Raw genomic sequence first — 23,259 nt, 5'->3', positions numbered from 1 at the left:
CGAGATGGAGTCTCACTTTGTCGCCCAGGCTGGAGTGGACTGGTGGAGTGGCGCGGTCTGAGCTCACTGCAATTTCCCCCTCCCAGGTTCAAGCGATTGTCCTGCCTCAGCCTCCTGAGTAGCTGAGACTACAGGCATGTGCCACTACGCCTGGCTAATTTTTGTATTTTTAATAAAGACAGGGTTTCACCGTGTTGGCCAGGCTAGTCTCGAATTCCTGACCTCAGGTGATCTGCCCACCTCAGCCTCCCAAAGTGCTGGGATTACAGGTGTGAGCCACTGCACCCGGCCTGTTTCCAAGTTTTGGCACTTTTTTTTTTCCTTTTTGGGAGACGGAGTCTCACTCTGTCGTCCAGGCTGCAGTGCAGTGGCGCGATCTCGGCTCACTGCAAGCTCCGCCTCCCGGGTTCATGCCATTCTCCTGCCTCAGCCTCCTGAGTAGCTGGGACTACAGGCGCCCCCCACCGCGCCCGGCTAATTTTTTGTATTTTTTAGTAGAGACGGGGTTTCTCCTTGGTCTCGATCTCCTGACCTCGTGATCCGCCCGCCGCGGCCTCCCAAAGTGCTGGGATTACAGGCGTGAGCCACCGCACCCGGCCTCACTATGCTTTAAGTAGCTACCATCAGTTACTCTGTTCACTTGATTTTGGTGGAAATAAAAAGGCAAGAGGATGTCCTCTGTTTTTAGAGGAAAGACCTAGATTTGGTGAGTAGAAACACCTGCTCCCTCTTCTCTTTAAAGAAGGCCCTGGGAGAAGTACCTTGAGCTTGGGGTATCTCCATCACTCTTGCTCAGTCCCCAGTCCAACACCCTTTACAGTTGAGAAGGTGGTTTTGTTTTTCTTTTTCTTTTTTCTTTAATTTTTTTTTTTTTTTTTGTGACAGAATTTCCCTCTTGTTGCCCAGGCTGGAGTGCAGTGGCGCAATCTTGGCTCACCACAACCTCCGCCTCCTGGGTTCAAGTGATTCTCCTGCCTCAGCCTCCCGAGTAGCTGGAATTACTGGTGCACGCCACCACGCCCAGCTTATTTTGTATTTTTTTTTTTTTGAGACGGAGTCTCACTCTGACGCCCAGGCTGGAGTGCCATGACACGACCTCTGCTCACTGCAAGCTCCGCCTCCCAGGTTCACACCCTTCTCCTGCCTCAGCCTTCCGAGAAGCTGGGACTACAGGCACCCGCCACCACGCCAGGCTAATTTTTTTTGTATTTTTAGTAGAGACAGGGTTTCACCGTGTTAGCCAGGATGGTCACCATCTCCTGACCTCGTGATCTGCCCGCCTCGGCCTCCCAAAGTGCTGGGATTACAGACGTGAGCCACCGTGCCCGGCCTATTTTATATTTTTAGTAGAGACAGCGTTTCACTGTGTTGACCAGGCTGATCTTGAACTCCTGACCTTGCGATCCACCCATGTTGACCTCCCAAAGTGCTGGGATTCCAGGTGTGAGCCACTGTGCCTGGCTTTTTCTTTTTTAAAGTTACTCTTGTTTGTTAGTTTTGTCTGATTTGATGGATAGGCCCAGACTCTGGGTCAAGCTTTTGTGGGTTGCTTCAAGCCTTTGTAGAGTTCTTTCAAGTACACCTTTGGGATCTTTGGTAAATTTGGTTCTTGGAGGTGCAGAGAGGACCAAGAGACCCCTTGTGCAACTTTGGAGTGGCTGTGTGTTTGACACTATTTCCTTGAGCTACTCTGGTAAATGATCCCATAGGCCGCCTCCTCTACTTAATGGTCCATCACTTACTCCTTAGTCTTAACAGTCTTAACAGCATTGCTATTAAATAACTCATTGTGATATTGGAAGTAAATTATTACTGACCTTGTCAGAAACTATAGATGTATTCAGCACTAAGGACAAGTTTTTACGATTTCTAGCCTTCATGGGCTGAGACTTTTATAAAATCAATAAAAATGAATTTTTAGAGCAATGAAATGAAAAAAGACAGCATACTAATCCCATTTAAAAAATTACTAGATTCAGTCTGGGTGTGGTGGCTCATGTCTGTAATCCCAGCACTTTGGGAGTCCAAGGCAGGCAGATCATTTGAGGTCAGGAGTTCCAAGACCAGCCTGGCCAACATGGTGAAACCCTGTCTCTACCAAAAGAATGCAAAAATTTCCCGGGCATGGTGGTTTGTGCCTGCAGTCCCAGCTACTCAGGAGGCTGAGGTGGGAGAATCGCTTGAGTCCCTGAGGCAGAGGTTGCAGTGAGCTGAGATTGTGCCACTGCACTCCAGCCTGGGTAACAGAATGAGACCCTGTCTCAAAAAAAAAAAAAAAATTCAACATATGTAAAATTGCTTCGTGAAATTGCTGTAAACACTTTAACTTCTGTATTTAACCACTGACAGGCAATGTTTGTCTATGGGTAGTGCTAGCTTTGATGAAATTCTTCTGGAAGTAGCTTCCTGGGCTCTAGGTGCATATGTATTCGATGCCAGAGTTTCCAGCATGTAGCAGGCACTCAGCTAAATATAGCTGTATTATTGAATCTGCACAACAACGCTTTGAGGTTGATGGCTTTATCATCAACTGATTATTTCATGATTTTGTAGATGAAGCAATAGGTTTTGGTGGTAAAGTGACTTGTCCAACTTCCTGTAGCAAATGGTGGTGATGGGCAGAATGACTCCCCCAAAGACGTTCACTGGAACCTGTGACTATGTAATGTTACCTGGTGAAAGAGATTTCGCAGCTGTAATTAAGGTTACAGATCATAGGATAGGAAGATTAGCTAGATTGTCTGAGTGGGCCCAGTCTGATCATATGAGCCCTTAAAAGCAGATAACTTTCTCAGGATGGAGTCAGATAAATTTGAAACGAGAGATTTGAAACGTCATTGCTTGGAGGGGCCATGTCAAAAGCATGAGAATGGAATATGGGTAGCTAGGAGCAAAGACTGGATCCCACTTGACAGCAGGTAAGGAAACGGGTACCTCAGTCCTACAGTTGCAAGGGACTGAGTTTGCAAGGGACTGATCCTACAATTGCAAGGGCCTGGTTTTGACCAACAGCCTGAATGCACTGCCAGTAGGGAAGGCAACTCTGCCAACACCTTGATTTAGCTTTAGGAAACCCTAAGCAGGGGATCCAGTTGAGTTCACCTGGACTTGTAATACGTTTGCATTGTTTGAAACTGCTATGTTTGTGTGATATGTTGAGGCAGCACTGCATTAGGGTACAAATCTGGTGGCAGAGCTGGGTTCAGATTGGGGTGAGCTGACTTGTGAACCTGGCACAGTGCCTGGCACATAGTGGATACTTGGATACTTGTTGAATGATATTTTTCCCAGTGAAGGTGAGTGTTGAGTGAGGCACTGACATTAGTGAGAGAACATTTGACATAGGGGAGGGATGGCTTTTATAAGCATAGGGTATTGCACAGTTAAAATGTATTTGTTAGAGATAGTCACTCAATGGTAAAATTAGTGTACACCAAGTCACTGCAGTCCAGTCTGGGAGAGTGTTGCTAAATCAGCTTAATGATTAAATCAGCTTAAATCAGCAGAAGAACATGGGCTTTTTTTTCTTTTTTTTTTTAATCAGCTGAATGAGTAGTGACCACCAGCTTTAAAAAAGAAATAGAGAATGCCAGACTACATCATAGGTAGCTCAGACAAGAATTGCCGGAGATGGTGTGGGCGCCTGTGGGTCCCAGCATGAATCTTACTGTGTTGATGAAAGTGTTGCTGGAGTGCCTGTAGGGAACGGTTTATTAATTTTGTTTCCAGTGATTTTTATGGATTTCCCCATGTCTCCTTTTCCACATGGTACTGTATTTTCCTCTTTCATGGTGATTATTCTTTCTGTTATCCTTACATTCTCGTGTCTTCACCTTCACATATGAAAAAGAAAACCTCAGTGGCTGTGATACACCATTTTGAGCATCCTCCAGTGTGTACCACCAGCTTTCCTGTGAATTGCAGCCCATGGCTGGGAGCCATGCATCACTCCCAGCTTCCTTCTGCCTTGTGTTTCTTTGTGCTTTCTGCCGTGGACTTTCTGTCTTCACAGCTCACATTAACTTCTGGCTCATGAAGGTCTTACTTAATTCTCACTTTTGTGTCTTTGACTGTTCAACACCTTATTAAAATGTTCTTTGCCGGCCGGGCGCGGTGGCTCACGCCTGTAATCCCAGCACTTTGGGAGGCCGAGGCGGGCGGATCACAAGGTCAGGAGATCGAGACCATGGTGAAACCCCGTCTCTACTAAAAAAAAAAATAGAAAAAATTAGCCAGGCACAGTGGCGGGCGCCTGTAGTCCCAGCTACTCGGGAGGCTGAGGCAGGAGAATGGCGTGAACCCGGGAGGCGGAGCTTGCAGTGAGCCGAGATTGCGCCACTGCACTCCAGCCTGGGCGACAGAGCAAGACTCCGTCTCAAAAAAAAAAAAACAAAAAAAACAAACAAATAAAATGTTCTTTGCCTTTGGGAAGCCTTAACCATAGAAAGCTTTCAGATTTCCACTATCTGGTGATTACTTTCATCTAGCTCCTTTATTTATTTATTTATTTGTTTGAGACAGAGTCTTGCTCTGTCACCCAGGCTGAAGTGCAGTGGTACGATCTCGGCTCACTCAAGCTCCGCCTCCCGGGTTCATGCCATTCTCCTGCCTCAGCCTCCCGAGTAGCTGGGACTTGTAGTCCGCCACCACACCTGGCTAAGTTTTTGTATTTTTAGTAGAGACGGGGTTTCACCATGTTAGCCAAGATGATCTCGATCTCCTGACCTCGTGATCCGCCCACCTCGGCCTCCCAAAGTGCTGGGATTACAGGCGTGAGCCACCGCGCCCGGCTCCTGATTTATTTTATTTTACTATTATTATTATTATTATTATTATTTTTTTTTTTTTTGAGATGGAGTCTCGCTCTGTTCCCCTGGCTGGAGTGCAGTGGCTCGATCTCGGCTCACTGCAAGCCTGCCTCCTGGGTTCTCGCTATTCTGCCTCAGCCTCCCAAGTAGCTGGGACTACAGGCTCCGCCACTGGGCGCCCGCTAATTTTTTTGTATTTTTAGTAGAGACGGGAGTTTCACTGTGAGCCCAACCTGACTCCAGGGATCTCGGCTGCTGGCTCAGTGCTGGGCGCGAGCCACTGCCACCTTTTACATATTTTTAAAAATTATTAAAAAACAGGCCAGGCGCCGTGGCTCACGCCTGTAATCCCAGCACTTTGGGAGGCCGAGACAGGCAGATCACGAGGTCAGGAGATCGAGACCATCCTGCCAATACAGGAAACCCCCATCTGTACTAAAAATACAAAAAACTAGCCGGCTGCAGGTGGCAGGCTTCTGCAGTCCCAGCTACTCCGGGAGGCTGAGGCAGGAGACCATGCGGAACCCGGGAGGCGGAGCTTGCAGTGAGCTGAGATCTGGCCACTGCACTCCAGCCTGGGCGACAGAGCGAGACTGCGTCTCAAAAAAAAAAAAAAAAAAAAAAATAGACACAGGGTTTTGCCTTGTTGTCCAGGCTTGTCTCAAACTCTTGAGCTCAAGTAGTCTGTCTGCCTCGGCCTCCCAAAGTGCTGGGATTACAGGTGTGAGCCACCGCATCTGGCCCAGATCCCTAAGTCTTGGTTTTGGCACTTGTTGTCTCTTACTGAAGTTGAATGCCTGCTGTGTTGGGCATTGTGTCAGGTGACACAGGAAATGAACCATCTAGGCCCTTCTAACAGACAGGGGAAGTTAAGACCGGAGCAGTTAAAGTTTACTTTGTCCTTGTCCACATACCTATTATATTGTAGAATGGGTGTGTGGACTCGAAGGCATATTGTTTTTTTCTTTTTGTCTTGTTGCCTTTTGGTATTTAGGCGTCACATAGATGTTAATGTATGACTCTGTAACTCTTCAAGAATTCGTATTTTCTGTTCACCCACAAAATCCACTTTTTTTTTTCTCTGTCACCCAGGCTGGAGTGCAGTGCTGCTGTGCATAGCTCGCTGCAGCCTTGGACTCCTGGGCTCAAGCGATTTTCCTGCCTCAGCCTCCCAAGTAGCTGGGACTGCAGGCACATGCTGCATGCCCACAATGAGCTTTATTTTGTAAAGATGGTGTCTCACTGTGTTGCCTATGCTGGTGTCAAACTCCTGGGCTCAAGCAATCCTCTCTTCTGGGCCTCCCAAGATGCTGGGATTATAGGAATGAGCCACTGCCCTGGCCAAAGTCCACATTTTTTTTTTTTTTTTTTTTTTTTTTTGAGACGGAGTCTCGCCTGTCGCTTCAGGCTGGAGCGCAGTGGCCGGATCTCAGCTCACTGCAAAGCCCGCCTCCCGGGTTTGCACCATTCTTTCTGCCTCAGCCTCCCGAGTAGCTGGGGACTACAGGCTACCGCCACCTCGCCCGGCTAATTTTTGTATTTTTTTAGTAGAGACGGGTTTCACTGCAGTTAGCCAGGATGGTCTCGGATCTCCTGACCTCGTGATCCGGGCCTCCATCTCGGCCTCCCAAAGTGCTGGGATTACAGGCTTGAGCCACCGCGCCCGGCCAAGTCCACATTTTTAAAAGACCTTTTGGTCGTTTAACAGATTTTGTTTATTAAATAATTTTCCCATTGATTAAAAAAGTGCTGGCGCATATCCTCTGTATGTACTGTGTGCCGCTGGAGTAGAGCAATTGGAAAGGGAGAGAATAGGTGTGGTCAGCGAGCTAACAGGAGATCAAGAGGTATGTCCTGGCCGGGCGCGGTGGCTCACGCCTGTAATCCCAGCACTTTGGGAGGCCGAGGCAGGTGGATCACAAGGTCAGGAGATTGAGACCATCCTGGCTGACACAGTGAAACCCTGTCTCTACTGAAAATACAAAAAATTAGCCGGTCATGGTGGCGGGCACCTGTAATCTCAGCTACTCGGAAGGCTGAGGCAGGAGAATGGCATGAACTTGGGAGGTGGAGCTTGCAGTGAGCCGAGATGGCGCCACTGCACTCCAGCCTGGGCGACAGAATGAGACTGTGTCTCAAAAAAAAAAAAAAAAAAAAGGAAAAAAAAAAGGAAAAAAGAGTTATGTCCTGCATCATAGTGAGGACCTTGCTGCTTCATCTGAGGGAGCCAGGGAGCCACTGGAGGGGGCTTTGGGGTTCTGAGCAGAGTTGTGAGGTGATGTGACTTCTGACTTTAATAGGATCACAGCTGTGATGAGTGGATTGAAGCGGGGCAAGGGCAGGAACAGGGTGGTCAGTCAGAGAAGAATCTCTTGATGTCCTCTGTGATGATTAACTGTGTGTCAGCTTGGCTGGGCGACAGTGCCCAGATATTTGGTCAAACACTACCGTGGATGTTTTTTGAAGGTGTTTTTTAGATGAGACTAACGTTGCAAATCTGTGGACTTTGGGTAAAGCAGATCATGCATGCTCCATGAGGTAGGAGGGCCTCATCCAGTCAGTTAAGACCTGAATGCAGCGAAGACTGACCTTCCCTGAGCAAGAAGAAACTGTGCCAGCCGACTGACTTTGGACTTGCACTGCAACCTTTCCCTGGGTCTCCAGCCTGCTGGCCTATCCTGCAGATTCTGGACTTGCACCTCTACAGCTGGGGGAGCTAATTCCTTAAACTACATTTCTTTCTCCACATCTTGTTGGTTCTGTTTCTTTGGAGAACTATAACTGACACATCATTCAAGCAAAAGATAGGATGGTGGCTTAGACCAGGCAGGTAGCTGAGGGATGGAGGATGGGGGGTGTGGTAAGCAATGGTGGCATTTGGGACATGTTCTTAAGCTGGAGGCAAGGACTCTGTAGCTGGAGCAAGTGGAGGATGTGAGTGGGGAAGCAATCACAGGTGACACCAAGGTTTCTGGCCTAGCAAGTGACAGGTATTGCCTTCAGTTTGTGGGGGAATACCAGGATTGATTTTGAACATGTTCACTTTAAAATGCCTGTTAGACAGCAATACATGTAGGCAGTCTGGAGTTGAGGAAGGAAGTCTGGCAGAACTAGACATTGGGAAGTTTAACTTCAAGACTGATGAGATCCCTTAACTAGGATGTATCCTAGTGAGTGGGTATAGAGAGAAGGGCCCACCTGGGGTGCTTGAGTGTTATAGGTGAAGGAGATGCAGTGAGAAAAGGAGACTGAGAACAAATGGTTAGAGGAACACCAAGTGAGTGAGGCCCACTTTAATCAAAAACAGCTTGCTTAGTGCCCTGCACATGCGTATCTTAACACTTTCATGGGAATGCTTTTGGATGTTATTTTTCTCACATAAGAACTTACTGAGGCCGGGCGCGGTGGCTCATGCCTGTAATCCCAGCACTTTGGGAAGCCGAGGCGGGCGGATCACAAGGTCAGGAGATCGAGACCACAGTGAAACCCCGTCTCTACTAAAAATACAAAAAATTAGCCGGGCGCGGTGGTGGGCGCCTGTAGTCCCAGCTACTCAGGAGGCTGAGGCTGGAGAATGGCGTGAACCCGGGAGGCGGAGCTTGCAGTGAGCCGAGATCGCGCCACTGCACTCCAGCCTGGGCGACAGCGCGAGACTCCGTCTCAAAAAAAAAAAAAAAAAAAAAAAAAAGAACTTACTGAGGGTACAAATTATCAGGGAATCTCCACCCCTTGGTGCAGTACCTGACGTAGTAGGAACTCAAATATTTGTTGTTTGAATGAATGGCCTAGGAGGTCACAATAATAATAGTTTTTTTTTTTGTTTTTTTTTTTTTGAGACTGAGTCTCACTCTGTCCCCCAGGCTGGAGTGCAGTGGCACAGTCTTGGCTCACTGGAAGCTCCGCCTCCAGGGTTCATGCCATTCTCCTGCCTCAGCCTCCCAAGTAGCTGAGACTACAGGCACCCACCACCACGCCTGGCTAATTTTTGTATTTTTAGTAGAGGTGAGGTTTCACTGTATTAGCCAGGATGGTCTCGATCTCCTGACCTCGTGATCTGCCCGCCTCAGCCTCCCAAAGTGCTGGGATTACAGGCGTGAGCCACTGCACCCGGCCAATAATAGTAATTTTTTTTTTTACAAGAGGGAAGGCAGGGCATTTGCTGAGTAGATAAGCGTGGCAGAGCGCTGTTACGTATTTACCATGGGAAAATGGAAGCAAGGTAATGACTGGGGATAATTATTATTTTCAGACGGGGTCTCCCTCTGTTCCCGCAGATGGAGTGCAGTGGCACAGTCACGTTTCACTGCAGCCTTGACCTCCTGGGCTCAAGTGATCCTCCCTTGATTTTCCCACCTCAGTCTCCTGAGTAGCTGGGACCACAGGTGCATGCTACCATGCCTGACCAATTAAAAAAATGTTTTTGGAGACACGGGATTTCACTATGTTATCCAGGCTGGTTTCAAATTCCTGGGCTCAAGTGATCTTCCCACCTTGGCTTCCCAAAGTGCTAGGATTACAGGCATGAGCCACCATGCTCAACCTAGAAGACCCCAATTATTGAATGCTTACAATATGTCCATATTCTAAACATGGTGAGAGTTGCTGCTTCATGCATTCCTGTCTTGATTGAATCATAAATCTCTGTCTTACTCTTCGGGCCATACTGGATTTTCCTAAGGAGTGTATCCGAGTGTGTATATAGGTATACAATCAAACAATAAAAATCACAATATCCTGGTAAGTGTACTATAAAATATTTCCAGAATAAGGGTGCTTCTCACAGTTTACATTGTTATCACTCTTGACCAAACCACTGCCATCATCTCTTGCCTGGATTATTGCAGAAACCGTCTATGTTTGGTCTCCTGACTTTTCAACCTTACCCCGCAGTAATCTAGCACCTACAAGAATGACTGGCATGATGTAGATGCTAAGTTAATATTTGTTGAATGATGGCCTGGCATAGTGGCTCATGCCTGTAATTCCAGTGCTTTGGGAAGCTGAGGTGGGAGGATCACTTGAGGCCAGGAGTTCGAGACTAGCCTGGGCAATATAGGGAGACCATGTCTCTACAAAATATTAAAAAATTAGCCCGGTGTTATGGTGCCTGCCTGTAGTCCCAGCTACTTGGCAGGCTGACTCAGAAGGATCACTTGAAGCCAGGAGTTCAAGGCTGCAGTGAGCTATGATTGTACCACTGCACTCCTGGGCAACAGAGCAAGAGCCTGTCTCTAAAAAAATTGTTGAATGAACAAATTCTTGAGTAAACCTTCACACCTGAGGTTCTTTGAGCACGTGTGACCTCCTGTGGCATCGATTGTTGTTAGGATAAAATTTTGTCTGACTCTGCATCTAGGCTTGGCGAGCATTCCTCCATCGGGCATCTCCTCGTCTGCTGCTCTTGCTGTGCTCTGGTCACATTGGCATTTTTTCTGTGTCTTGAAGACAGCAAGCTCATTCCCACCTTGCAGCTTCCACATTGACTCTTTCTTCTGTATTCAGTGCTTCCCCTCGCTCCCTTCCCATAACAGGTTCCTTTCTTCATTTGGGACCCTGTTCAGATATCTCCTTAGAGAAGTTTCCTGTGACCTCATAGCTAAAGCAGCCCTTCCCTCCTTCCTTTTCTTTAGTCTTTTACACACTCTCTCTAGTCTTCTAAACAACTTTTTACCTTCTCCAAGCACTGAACTCCTGCCTCCATCCAGTCCTGTTTGTGATAACCAAAATCCAGCTCTGCCAGTTACCTTTGGATTGTGATTGTGGTTTTGGCCCCTCCCCCACCCCAAGGGGGGACCAGAAGGATTCTGAGATTTCTGGCTTGTAGAATAGAGTAGATAGGTGGTGCTGTCATTTACTGAGATAGAAAATACCAATTGATGAAATGTTTGAAGAATTATGCTTTTAGAGGGTGTGTGTGTAGTGGTACTAGCTGGTTCTTGAGTTCTGTTTGTCCCTTTAGAACACAAAAATTTCTCTATGACTTTGGTTTTGAACATGTTGATTTTCTTTTTTTGAGACGGAGTCTCGGCTCTGGCTAGTAATGCTACCTCGAGAGCCTGTTATATGTTGGGGATTATGCAGAATGCTTTTATGTGGATTCATTTATTCTTTCTGTTCCCTAGCTAAAGATTGTAGCTCCTGAACGAGTGCTGCTTTCTCTTCATAAAACACACCTGAAGTGTTCCCAGTTGTCCCCTTCCCACCTGTGCCCTCTTTATATTTTCCTTTTTTTTTTTTTTGTGAGACGGAGTCTCTCTCTGTCGCCCAGGGCAGTGGCGCGATCTCGGCTCACTGCAAGCTCCGCCTCCCGGGTTCACGGCATTCTCCTGCCTCAGCCTCCCGGGCAGCTGGGACTACAGACGCCTGCCACCTTGCCCGGCTAATTTTTTGTATTTTTAGTAGAGATGGGGTTTCACCATGTTAGTCAGGATGGTCTTGATCTCCTGACCTCGTGATCCACCTGCCTCCACCTCTTAAAGTGCTGGGATTATAGGCGTGAGCCACCGCGCCCGGTCCCCCCATTATATTTTCGATCCTGATTCCTTTGCCAGCTTTAGGTATTATAAATAGGCTAGTGTATAAAAACATGGATCTGTCACTATTCAGGAAGTTATTTGTATTAAAATTTCTATTTGATTTATAGGTTTTCCAGAAATAACTACAGTTTTAAATTACGTATACCAATACTCTCACAGGACGTGAGTGTTAGGTTTGCCAACAACAAAGTGAGAGATGGAAACTCAAAACTTAATGTATTTTTCCTTTCTTTTTTCAAGCTTGGGTGGAAAATTAATTAAATTGCGTGTGGGTGACTTAGAGTGTCTAGGACTCATTTTCATCCTGAACTAGCGGAGTGATGTCACTGTCCATAGCTGCTTCAGTCACCAGAAGCTTTTTGCCGGGAATTATTTCTCCCTGTCTGAATACAGAGGATGACTCTCTCTAGCAAGTGGTGTGGTGTTGTCCAGTGGCTGCTTGAGGAGCCTTGGAGAGTGAAGGAAATGATTTGCATCTCTTCATGGCATGTATTTCCTGGTATGTGTGGTGGGATGATCAATTCTAGTACTGTGCTTCATATACAAACTTCACGTTCTCCATATTTCTTTAAATGAAAATTTTGTTCTTACCATGATTTAAGCAATGATATTTTCTTAAAACTCATGTTCGCTGCTTACTGTATTCACTGCACAATAAGTAGTTGTGTACTTTTCGGGGCATTTATCTCTCCCACATATAGTTTCCACTCTAGGAAATCTTACAGTGACTAAAAAAGCCAAAGGTAGTATGTAGGAAAACTGAAAATTTCAGAGCAGGAATGAGAGGTGTCTTTATTTTAAATCTACTTGGGACTGTGTTTCTGTTTATGTTGTCTTGTTAAACCCTAATCAGGTGGGTTGCATTACATGGTTGGGATTTAAGACCAAATTGAGGTCAGTTGAAAATGGTACAGAAGTTGGCTAAGAATGCAGGGAGAATAAAGTTAGAAGATATATATATATATTTTTAGTAGTGTATATTTAGTTCTAGTCTTTTTGAAAAAAAGTTTTTTTTTTTTGTTTTGTTTTTTTGAGACAAGGTCTTTCTCTGTTGCCCAGGTTGGGGTGCAGTGGTGTGATCGTAGCTCACTGCAGCCTTGAATTCCTGGGCTCCGGTGAGCTTCCTGTCTCAACCTCCTGAGTAGCCACGCTACAGGTGTGTGCACCACACCCAACTTGTTCCAATTTTGATACATACTTTTTTTATTTTTAGATGAAAGAAAACTGGTAAATCTTTGAATATAAAGTTATAATTAGGTTCCTTGGACTTACCTTTAAGAATGAATTCTAGCACTTTATAAAAAAAATCTGACTAATATATAGTTTCCTACTTTTAATAAAGTTTTGAAAAGCCAGATTTTATATATTAAATATTTTGCTATTTCACCTGAGGATAAGTTTAAATTATTCACCAACAGTGAATGTTTTTCTTTGAGAGTAGCAGCTACTCATGTTGCTAAATCAGCCTGTTTATCTTTACTGATATAATATAGAGCTGAGTTTTATTACATGTTCCCTTAATGTTGAGCCTAAAAGTACTGTGATTAAAACCAAAGCTGAGTGCTGGGTTAAAGCCCTGCTTCATTTTTAAACTACATGTTATTTTTTCCCTCACCGCCCTTCTCCCCATCCCCTGCTGAGAATGATCACATAATGGGATGTTGACTTCTCATTTCTGTTATATTGTAAAGATAGGATTCACATTAATCATTTATTTAATTCTATATGTAGCTTTATTATAGAATAAAAGTCAAGGTTAATATCTAAGTTTTGTACAGAATTTGTCAAACTTCATACTAAAGTTGATTTAGTTCCTGTGAGGTGGGTTTGAGGTATAAGAAAATACTTCAAACATTTTTTCAAAATACTTAGGAAACATTTTAGTTAAAAGCATACTATTCAATGAAAACATAGCATGTTTAGAGTAGTTAAAAAAAGGATACTATTTAAAACATAGGATACATCCACAGGATACTGACCTTGTAACAAAGAAAAACTTTAAGTCACATCACTTTTTCTTATTCTTAATATTAAGAGTTCTAAGGTGGTCATAAAAACTCCTCTAGTTATAAGTAACTTAACTAGGTGGGTGATAATATGGTAGGTTCCATATTCTGTGTGAGAACCCTGGGAACCTGTCCTTTGTGTTTTTATCTACGTAACTGGAAATGGTGGGTATTTCATCTTTGCCTGCCCTCTTGGAGCTGTCACCTGGGATCACAGAAGGAGCAGGGCAGTCCATGCTCCCTGAGTCCTCCAGGTCCTCTTGCTCACTCCCTCTGTCAGAGCTGCTTAGGAAGTCTTTCAGAACTTGCTTGAAGATGTAGACTATTTCCCATGGCAGTACATCATTTTCTGCCAAAACTTCTCGAAATCTGGAGGGAATGTGGTAATGAATATTCTGTTTAGAACATTTTTTGTTATATCTCCTTATCTCCAAAATACAGCTAGAATAATGTGCTTGTATACAAGTTACCCACCTTTTGAGTATTAATGCATGTTGTTTTAAAATTATACTTCTAGTAAAGAAATTTTAGATGTAATTTAAAACCATTTCTCACCAGATATCTACACAGTTAAAGAATTTACATGATAGAATACAATTTCTAGTCAAAATGTATGAGGAACTTAGACTTAGCAGTAGCGAGTATCATAAGAGAACACAGTGTTTTTACCTGCTGAGAATAGTTCCAGTTTGGCAGGGTTGAACTTGTGAGCAAAGAACTTCAAGTTGTCTTTGTTCAGTCACTGGGATAGTTGTGTGGGGATTCTGGTAGTTTCTGAGCCAGTTGTAATCCACACCTGTTTTTTTCACTTTTTGTTCATTTTCGATTTCTTGTATTAATCTCTCTCGCTCCTTTAGGTGCCATTTTAATTCCCGAAGCAGAGTCTTTGTCACTACGTCTGAGCCAGGAAAGTGTCTGGATTTGTAGGAATCGTTTCTGGGCCATTTCATCCAGCCAAAAAGTGGCATTTTTAGCCTGTGGAAATATTTTCTCGTGTTTATTTGCTCAAAACGTTATGGTTCTTCTGAGCAAATACTTGTTTCTTTACAATAAATTTGCCCGAAAAGTGCATGATTTTTTTTTCACAGGTTAGCTATGCAGGTCAAAATAAGATTAGAACATGGATTAACGTCTTAATTTTTAACTAGGTCAGTGGCAGAAACCAAGCTCTGAAAATGCTTTTATGTAGCTTAGCAGAAATTAGATATACAAAGTCAGAGATAATACATAGGCTGAATGATGCCTGAAAATAACACTAACACTTGCTGTGAAAAGTTTTTAGGAGACTTAAAATGTTAATGTCGAGGCAAGTGCTGCCTGTAAATACTTTTGATTTATGTTTTGTACAGAAAAGGTTTAAAGCTTACCTGTTAAGTTGATGGCCGATGTGATGTTGCCAAAGAGTTGCCTGAAATTGGTGACGGAGCTGTGTTTCACTCGGACATATCTTGCTCTCCTGAAAGTGTCCTCTGTTGAAGGAATGCACTGCCTTATTTACCCACCAAAATTGTATTTGAAATAAATAACTTTCTATGTTAGGAATGAGGCTGTGATGTCTTCATTTGGAGAGAATGCTTATTAATTCACCTTGTAAGTAAGCTAGAAGAAATGACAAAAATAACTTACTATTTAATCTTCACAAGTTATATAATGGTCTGCCTTTTGAATGTAGCTCATTCTACTTGAAAAAAATGCCAGCAGCTATGGATGCTGGTCCTAAATGCATTCCGACATGTCTTTGGTAATGAAATGAAGAATGGTCATCTAAAGCACCACAGATGCGCTCCGAGCTACAGTGAAGACTGTCGCATGATGTGATGCTTTGCTGTGCACAGCTGTAGGTCACAGTTTAGTGCTATATTTTTATGCCTGTAGAGCTCTAAAAATAACCATGTTGCTTTTATTCTTCAGCTTAACTTTCAGGCCATTTGGAAGCCGGGTCATTGTCCCCTCTAGTGAAAACAGGAAAAATAGATCAGACTTGACTATTTGCAAAACATGCATTCTGAGAAAGCTCATTGTAATTGAGCGAAATAGGTAAAGAATGTTGATGTGAATCATAATTGTGAAATATTTAGCAAAGGTTACATTCTGTATTCATTTTGTTTTTTCTCGCAAAATAGTTAAATTTGTATATTTAAGCAAGTTGAAATGCTAGGGAACATAATAAACGCTTAGCTAGATAACTTTAAAATATACTTTATAATCTCTGAAAACATGGTAATAAGGCAGTAATTGGTTGTCAGGGAAAAATAGAGGCATAAGAACATACAAAGTTCAAAACAAAATCTTGTAATTCATCATAGAAAAATCATTTTAGTGTTTTTTTTGGAGCTGAGGATGAAAAACTTATATTTACTGTTTAGGTGCATATTGGTTTGTAATGGTCGTTATTGTGCCATTTCTTTTTTCTTTTCTTTTCTTTTTTTTTTTTTGAGACAGAGTCTCGCTCTGTTGCCCAGGCTGGAGTACAGTGGCCGGATCTCAGCTCACTGCAAGCTCCGCCTCCTGGGTTTACGCCATTCTCCTGCCTCAGCCTCCCGAGTAGCTGGGACTATAGGCGCCCACCACTACGCCCAGCTAGTTTTTTTGTATTTTTTAGTAGAGACGGGGTTTCACCGTGTTAGCCAGGATGGTCTCGATCTCCTGACCCCGTGATCCACCCGTCTCGGCCTCCCAAAGTGCTGGGATTGCAGGCTTGAGCCACCGCGCCCGGCCATTCTTTTTTTTTTTTTGAGACAGAGTCATGTTGTGTCACCAGGGCTGTAGTGCAGTGGCATGATCACAGCTCACTGTAGCCTCAACCTGCGGGGCTCAAGTGATCCTCCCACCTCAGCCCCCTGAGTAGCCAGGACCACAGGTGCATGCCACAGCATGTCTGGCTAGTTAAAAAAAAATACACATGCACATATGTACATATATATGTTATATATATGTGCACGTTTTATATATTTACATACATATATGCATTTTATATATGTACATATATGTATGCATTTGTATGTGTACATATATGTATATATGCATGTAATATATGTATATATGCACATAGGTGTATGTACATACATGTATGCATTATATATGTATACATAACTATACACACACATACACATACACACACACATACTTTTTTTTTTTTTTTTGGTAGAAATAAGGACTCCTTGTGTTGCCCAGGCTGGTCTCTAAACTGGACTCAAGTAATCCTCCTGCCTCAGCCTCCCAGGGTGCTGGGATTACAGGCGTGAGCCACTGCACCGGCCCGTGCTAATTTGCTATGCAAGTGTTTGTCTTTTGCTAAAGGGTAGATAGAGTATAAAAGGTCTTTTACTCTCCAGTTCTCTGTTAAACGACTGCATAGTGGTTTTCCCTTTTATAGTATTTGTTTCTTCTGTTGCTTTTCCTTTCAAATGAGCCATGAAGAATAGATATTGTTTACATCAGACTTGCATGTCATGCATGATCAAGAGCGATGTGTGTGGTCATCCTACAGCTCCTATTGCTTGTATGTTAGAAAAAGCCAGATGTCAAGATTCATTATTGTCAACTAGAAGGTTTTCACATTACATTGCATATACTGTTAGGAGAAGGAAAGGAGTAAAGTTTATCATGATAGAAGTGTCCTACCACATTTTGTACTAAAATTACAGCGAATCTTGCCGCATACTCCTTTGAATAACCTCCTTGTTACTGCATACATTTTTTTCCTCTGAAATGGTAGCAAAAATATCAGAACATATTGGATATGGAACTTAAGCCAAACTTTTGTTCAAGGCCCTCTGCAGTCTTACATTATCCCTCCTTCAGGGCCCTCTGCAGTCTTATATTATCCCTCCTTACCTGGCTTGCTTTCTTGCTGGACCCTAGAGCACACCTTTTGTTTCAGCCAGGCCACATTGCCCCCAGACACTTGCCATGCTTACTTCTGATCCTTTGGCTTTAGTTTAACTGTTTTTTCTCTTCTGAAAAGCTTCTTCTTTGTCTTTTTCATGTATCCACATAGTAATTCTCTTTTTTCATGGACCAGCTCAAATACCAACTCATTTTTTCCTTCAACCTGAGGGTCAACGTGAACATCTTCTTTGGCCCTACTTTTGCTTTGAACTCTGGTTTTATTTATCTTCACTGTTAAACTTATAGAAAGACTGGTTTGGTCTGTGTTCCTCTTTTCTCTTCCTCCGACCCTTTTTTTTTTGGATGGAGTCTTGCTCTGTCGCCCAGGCTGGAGTGCAGTGGCGTGATTTCAGCTCACTGCAACTTCTGCCTCCTGGGTTCAAGTGATTCTTGTGCCTCAGCCTCCCTCGTAGCTGGGATTACAGGTGTGCGCCGCCACACCCAGCTAATTTTTGTATTTTTAGTAGAGATGGGGTTTCACCATGTTGGCCAGGCTGGTCTTGAACTCCTGACCTCAAGTGATCTGCCCACCTTGGCCTCCTACAGTGCTGTGATTACAGGCATGAGCCACAGCACCTGGCTGCTTTTCCCTTTTTCCTAATCCTTTCCAATTAGATCCTGCTCTGTTCTCTACTGTAATTGCTGGCTTTCAGTTACTTAACAGATATCTATTGACTGTCTGCCAGGGCCTGGATAGTTAGGGGCTGAGGTGTAGCAGTGAACAAAACAGACCTAGTTCCTACTCCCAAGGAGCCAGCTTCCAAATGTGAAGACAAATATAAGTAAACAAATCATCCAGTAAGGTAATTATAGATGGTCATAATCTATTAATATACTTGAAGCACTTCTCCCACTTAGAACTGGAGGTCAGAGAAGGCCTTTTTGGGTAGTGGGTGTCCTTTTAACAGAGATTTAAAGATCAATGAGCTAGCCACTGGATGAGCTTCTTGAAGGCAGTCTTCCTACTCCACTTACTTGTTTGACACCTGTCTTGCCACTGAAACCATTACCAAAGACCTTTTCAGAACTTTTCTTACCACCTTAACTCACATTGAGTATACCTTCCTTTGAACTTAATTGTGTGAACCAATTTTTCTAGTACTTAGTGTGTGCTACTTGCCTTACAAATTTTATTTTGTCCTGCCTCCTGAGATTATCAGATTGAAGTAGAGACCCAAATAATTCTCTGATTATAGTGTTTCTTCTACTACTGTGTAGCTAGAGAACATAAATATTTGTAAGTAAAGGTAAGGAAGTATCTTAGATTGTATTTATCTTACATTTTAATGAGTTGAATGAATTGTTTCTGATGAATTGCAAACTTAGTAGGATATTTTGTGTGGATGACATAAAGCTTAAGCTATCAGGTAATTTGCTTTTTGGTCATTGTCATAGTTTTCTAGTTTACACCTTGTTAGCTAAGTATTAAATTTTATAAGACTTAAAATGAAATAGGACCATGTCATGCATAATGTATGTGTGTCTATGTAAAATTTTAAGATCTGTAAGGAAGTACATGAAAAGTTTAGAAAGACAAAATTTTGGAACCTTGAAAAGCAAGTTAAGGAGCCAGGCATAACTTTTTATATATTACAATCAGGGCTGCTTTATATAATATTCAACAGCACTTGATTGCAATCAAAGAAAGATTTTTCATTGTGGGAAGACTCATGTCTTTCTGTTTTTTGTTTTTTGTTTTTTTCTTTTTTTGAGACAAGGTCTTGTTCTGTCACCTAGGCTAGAGTACAGTGGCATGGTCACAGCTCACAGCAGCCTCAGCCTCCTGGGCTCAAGATATCCTCCCACCTCAGCCTCTCAAGTAGCTAGGACTACAGGCACGTGCCACCATGCCTGACTAATTTTTAAATGTTTGGTAGAGAGTGGGTGTCACTCACCATGTTGCCCAGGCTGGTCCTGAACTCCTGGGCACAGGCAATCTCCCACTCAGCCTCCCAGTGTGCTGGGATTATAGGCATGAGCCACTGTGCCCAGCCTGTTTTTATTCATTTTGCTACTGAATTAAAAGTTCTGGGTTATTGGTTCATTTTTCTTAAGGTAAAAAAGTACATTTCTATGGAGTTGTTCATATTAAAAAGACTCAACAAAGTAGGAATAGAAGGAAACTACTAGCATAATAAAAGCCATATATGAAAAGCCCACAACTAACATCATACTTGATGAAAGATTGAAAGCTTTTCCTCTAAGATCAGGAACAAGGTGAGGTTGTCTCCTTTCACCACTTTTACTTAACTTAGTACTAGAATTTCTAGCCAGAGCAATCAAGGAAGGTTAAGAAATAAAATGTATCCAAATTGGAATGGAAGAAGTAACATTATCTCTGTTTGCAGATGATATAATTTTATATGTTGAAAATCCTAAAGATTCCACAAAAAACTGTCACAACTAATAATTGAATTCAGCAAAGTAGCAGTCTGCAAAGTTAACACACAAAATTCAGTTTCATTTCTATTATTATTATTTTTTTGAGACAGAGTCTCACTCTGTCGCCAGGCTAGAGTACAGTGGCATGATCTCGGCTCACTGCAACCTCAGCCTCCTGGGCTCAAGGGATTCTCCTGCCTCAGCCTCCCAAGTAACTGGGACTACAGGCGTGCCACCACACCCAGCTAATTTTTGTATTTTTAGTAGAGATGGGGTTTCACCATGTTGGCCAGGATGGTCTTGATCTCTTGACCTCGTGATCCGCCCGCCTCAACCTCCCAAAGTGCTGGGATTACAGGCGTGAGCCACCATGCCCGATTCAGTTTCATTTCTATACCCTAACAATGAACAACCTAAAAAGGAAATTCCAAAACTATTCTATTGGCGATAGCATAAAAAATAATAAAATACTCAGGGATTAACCGAAGAAATGAAAGTCTTAGACAATGAGAAGTGCAAAACATTGCTGAAATAAATTAAAAACATAAACAAATGGAAATACATCCTCTATTCATGGATTGGAAGGCAATATTGTTAAAATGTCAGTACTACACAATGTGATCTACAGATTCAATGCAATCTCTGCCAAAATCCTAATGACTTTTTTTTCGTAAATAGAAAAATCCTCTGGCTCCTGGGTTCAAGCAATTCTCCTGCCTCAGCCTCCCAAGTAGCTGGGATTACAAGTGCCTGCCACCACGCTGGGCTAATTTTTGTATTTTTAGTAGAGATGAGGTTTCACCATGTTGGCCAGGCTGATCTCAAACTCTTAACCTCAGGTGATCCACCCGCCTTGACCTCCCAAAGTACTGGGATTACAGGCGTGAGCCACTGTACCCAGCCAGTAATTCTTTTTTTTTTTTTTTTTTTTAAATTTAAGTTCTAGGGTACATGTGCACAACGTGCAGGTTTGTTACATATGTATACTTGTGCCATGTTGGTGTGCTGCACCCATCAACTCATCAGCACCCATCAACTGGTCATTTACATCAGGTATACCTCCCGATGCAATCCCTGCCCCCTCCCCCCTCCCCATAATAGGCCCCGGTGTGTGATGTTCCCCTTCCAGAGTCCAAGTGATCTCATTGTTCAATTCCCACCTATGAGTGAGAACATGCGGTGTTTGGTTTTCTGTTCTTGCGATAGTTTGCTGAGAATGATGGTTTCCAGCTGCATCCATGTCCCTACAAAGGACACAAACTCATCCTTTATTATGGCTGCATAGTATTCTATGGTGTGTATGTGCCACATTTTCTTCATCCAGTCTGTCACTGATGGACATTTGGGTTGATTCCAAGTCTTTGCTATTGTGAATAGTGCCACAATAAACATATGTGTGCATGTGTCTTTATAGCAGCATGATTTATAATCCTTTGGGTATATACCCAGTAATGGGATGGCTGGGTCATATGGTATTTCTAGTTCTAGATCCTTGAGGAATTGCCATACTGTTTTCCACAATGGTTGAACCAATTGTCAGATTCACCAAAGTTGAAATGAAGGAAAAAATGTTAAGGGCAGCCAGAGAGAAATGTCGGGTTACCCACAAAGGGAAGCCCATCAGACTAACAGCAGATCTCTCGGCAGAAACTCTCCAAGCCAGAAGAGAGTGGGGGCCAGTATTCAACATTCTTAAAGAAAAGAATTTTCAACCCAGAATTTCATATCCAGCCAAACTAAGTTTCATCAGTGAAGGAGAAATAAAATCCTTTACAGACAAGCAAATGCTTAGAGATTTTGTCACCACCAGGCCTGCCCTACAAGAGACCCTGAAGGAAGCACTAAACATGGAAAGGAACAACCGGTACCAGTCATTGCAAAAACATGCCAAAATGTAAAGACCATCGATGCTAGGAAGAAACTGCATCAACTAAAGAGCAAAATAACCAGCTAATATCACAATGACAGGATCAAGTTCACACATAACAATCTTAACCTTAAATGTAAATGGACTAAACAGTCCAATTAAAAGACACAGACTGGCAAATTGGATAAAGAGTCAAGACCCATCAGTTTGGTGTATTCGGGAGACCAATCTCACATGCAGAGACATACATAGACCAGTAATTCTTAATTGTTTTGCTGCAAATGTTTTCTTTCAGATGATCACCTGCTCCCCTTCACCTGGTCAGAGCCATGCTGTTAAACTAAAAGTCAGGTATTGTTATTTCTGTCTTTGCTCAAAACCCATCTTACTCAGAACAAAAGCCAAAATCTTTATAATTACTCCCAGCTCCTCCCTGGTACTTCCAGTTCTTCTCCATACCCTTCTGCTCCCTACACTCCATTTCTCATCATTCTCTTCCCGCCCTCTCCTGTGGGAGCCACCCCGGCATCTTGACTGTCTCAGCTGCACCTGGTACACTGTTATTGTTGAGTGAATTAATGAGTAAATGTCAGGCAAACAGTAACCAGAGGAATGCTGATATTTTGGAACACGTAAAAGTTGGCTTTGATGCAAGCAGCATTTTATTAAAGTGTATTAGACAGGATTCTCCAGAGACACAGGACTAATAAGATATATATAGATCTGTAAGAGTGGGGAGATTGCTGATGATACTTGGTGCATGTGATTATGGAGGCTGAGATGCCTCACTATATACCTTCTGCAAGCTGGAGAAGAAGGAAAGTCGGTGGTGAAATTTAGTCTGAATTTGAAGGCCTGGGAACCAGGGGAACTGATGCTATAACTCCCAATCCAAGACAAAGCCTGAGAACCCGGGATGGGAGACTGCTGATACGAATGTCGGAGGCTGAGGATCTGAGAATCAGGAACTCTAGTGTTCCAGGGCAGGAGAGACTGGATGTCCCTGTTCAAAAAGAGAATATTGACCCTTCCTTATCCTTTTTGTTCTGCCTGGGTGGGCTCTTAGTGGACTGGTAATGCCCATCCACATTACTGAGGCAGGTCTTCTTTACTCAGTCTACTGATTCAAATGCTAACCTCTTCCTGAAACCCTGACACAGCCAGAAGAAATGTTTTACCAGCTACGTGGGCATCCCTTGACCCATTCAAGTTGACATAAAATTAATCATTACATAAAGTTTGTCTCAAATTTCAAGAATCAGTATCATATAATCTCTTTGACAACAGTGCATTTAAACTAGATATTGATAAGGAAAACATGGGTGATAGCATATAATGCATATCACAACTGTCTTTTTTCACTTAATGTTCTGGACATGTTTATCTATTGGCATGAATAGAGCCATGACACTCTTTAAAAATGATATACGTTAACTAAGGTATGCCATCGTTTTAGCTTGTCCCCTGTTGGACATGGTTTTCAGGTTTTAATTATTATAAATATTATGAAAATACACCCTTCCTCCCTGGAATCCTTAATACCGCCACCCAATTTTAATTTTGTCCACATCTCTAATCAGCATTTTACGTATCTATTATGTCTCCTTCACAAGAATGGTAGTTTCCTGCGGGCAAGGACTTTGTTTTGTTTCTTGCTGTATCTTTAGTGTCAGAGACAGTGCCTTTTGTGCAATAGGTGTTCAGTAAATATTTGCTGAACAAATGAATGTTTCCATGCATGTCTTTGCATGTGCTTCGTTTACATGTGC

At 43.1% G+C, this 23,259-nt stretch overlaps 2 protein-coding genes across 5 annotated transcripts in view; one reads left to right on the top strand and one right to left on the bottom strand.

Moving 5' to 3' along the window:
• Positions 1 to 23,259, top strand: part of TDRD9 (tudor domain containing 9) — a 126,756-nt gene that overhangs the window by 1,122 nt on the left and 102,375 nt on the right. The window lies entirely within an intron of this gene.
• RD3L (retinal degeneration 3 like) lies at positions 13,040 to 15,728 on the bottom strand. The gene is made up of 3 exons (XM_003902324.4): positions 14,718 to 15,728; positions 14,020 to 14,325; positions 13,040 to 13,719 (listed from the first exon to the last, which is right to left on the bottom strand). Exons 2-3 carry the CDS (start codon positions 14,316 to 14,318, stop codon positions 13,422 to 13,424), a joined length of 597 nt encoding a protein of 198 aa, XP_003902373.1. The 5' UTR covers positions 14,319 to 14,325; positions 14,718 to 15,728; the 3' UTR covers positions 13,040 to 13,421.

This window comes from Papio anubis, chromosome 7 (assembly GCF_008728515.1).
Source record: "Papio anubis isolate 15944 chromosome 7, Panubis1.0, whole genome shotgun sequence".
NCBI lineage: Eukaryota > Metazoa > Chordata > Mammalia > Primates > Cercopithecidae > Papio > Papio anubis.
Note: the sequence above shows the minus strand (reverse complement) of the source record. Positions and strands in the feature narration are given on the sequence as shown.